This window comes from Colobus angolensis, unplaced genomic scaffold (genome assembly GCF_000951035.1).
Source record: "Colobus angolensis palliatus isolate OR3802 unplaced genomic scaffold, Cang.pa_1.0 Scaffold278, whole genome shotgun sequence".
Lineage (NCBI taxonomy): Eukaryota > Metazoa > Chordata > Mammalia > Primates > Cercopithecidae > Colobus > Colobus angolensis.
This window is the reverse complement of record NW_012116021.1, coordinates 973,704-975,229: the sequence shown is the minus strand read 5'-3', so window position 1 is coordinate 975,229 and position 1,526 is coordinate 973,704. Positions and strand designations below refer to the sequence as shown.

The following is a 1,526-nucleotide window of genomic DNA, read 5'->3' as shown; positions in this document are numbered from 1 at the left end:
GGCCTCCCAAAGTGCTGGGATTACAGGCTTGAGCCACCGCGCCCGGTGAAAACATTCTTTTTAACAGTTTGGACAGAGCCTTCAGAAGTTGTTTTAGACAAAACCAAAGGGGGAAAGAGATCCTGGGAAGGGAATAAACTACCGTCTGTTAGAATGGCCTCACTATGTACTTGACCATTTTATGCTTCTCTCTTCTATGATTCAATACAAAACAAAGTGATTCCTAGTGCAAGAGTTAGTATAAGCCTAATTTGGGCAAGGTGGATATTGTACAGGTTCACAATTTTTAAGTTTCACTATCTGAACTGTGTGCAAATCTGAGATGCCTTGCCAGGAGCCATCAAGCATTCCTAAAAGTATCAAACCACTTCAAATCACAGTGAAAACCAGGTCAGAGATAGAACACCAGACACACGGAATATCCCACCCTTCCCCCGACACAGCAGCACAGGCTGTGCACCGTCTGACTCCGGGAGGTGCCATTTGCCATATGAATGATGCTGGAGACAAAGAATGCAGTGGCTCTGCACTGAATACACATCCAGCTGGGCGGTGGACAGAGCATGGGCTTCTGCATCAGAGTTTAAACATAGTCATTCCCTTCCTCTCCACTCCCCACTGTCCCTAAGCCAGGATTTCTGTCCCTTTTTTCCAAGGTGCTTAGTTTTTAATAAGCATCTTTTTTCCCCTCCCAGATCCTCCAACTGCCCTCTACAAAAGGTGGTGAGGGCAAGAATAACTAAGCCATGGTAGTCAATGAACTAGGATTATAATCTGGGCATATCTTGCTCTAAGTCCCCTGCATCTTCCCTCCCTGCTTCTTCCTCCTCCCTCAGTTGTCCATCCCATCACAGATAAGCCCAAGTTACTTACAGGGAGGTCTCCATCCATCAAGGTAGGGCCTTTGTTGACTGCCATCCTAGCTCTTTAAGCTGCAAAACAGAGTCCCAGGTCCCATCAGAAGCCCTCAGGCTTGAGCTCCACTGGGTCACTTCCCCACCTCTCATGGCCACCAACTAGGCCCAGGCTGCCTGGGGTCCCATTTGCCCTGAACGGAAGGCATTAGGTTGGAGGGTGAATGTCACACACAATAGCCCCACTCGTTAGGATCCCATAGGAATGAGTTGCTCCATAGCTTACTTGTCAAGACTCATCTTTCTTTCTTTCTTTTTTTGAAATGGAGTCTTGCTCTGTCGCCCAGGCTGGAATGTAGTTGCACAATCTCAGCTCACTGCAACCTCTGCCTCCTGGGTTCAAGGGATTCTCCTGCCTCAGCATCCCCAGTAGCTGGGGCGCCCACCACCACACCCGGCTAATTTTATTTTATTTTTATTTTTTGTATTTTTAGTAGAGACGGGTTTTTTTTTTCTTTTGAGATGGAGTCTCACACTGTTGCGTGGGCTGGAGTGCAGTGGCATGATCTCCGCTCACTGCAAGCTCTGCTTCCCGGGTTCACCATTCTCCTGCCTCAGCCTCCCAAGTAGCTGGGACTACAAGCGCCTGCCACCACGCCCGGCTAATTTTTT

At 48.4% G+C, this 1,526-nt stretch overlaps 1 protein-coding gene across 1 annotated transcript in view; it reads right to left on the bottom strand.

Annotated features, from left to right (window-relative positions):
• PLIN1 (perilipin 1) overlaps positions 1 to 1,526 on the bottom strand; it is a 14,889-nt gene that overhangs the window by 11,728 nt on the left and 1,635 nt on the right. The window contains exon 2 of the mRNA XM_011948349.1: positions 874 to 932. Within this exon, the coding sequence (XP_011803739.1) occupies positions 874 to 918 (45 nt within the window). The 5' untranslated portion in view covers positions 919 to 932. The remainder of the gene's footprint in view (positions 1 to 873; positions 933 to 1,526) is intronic.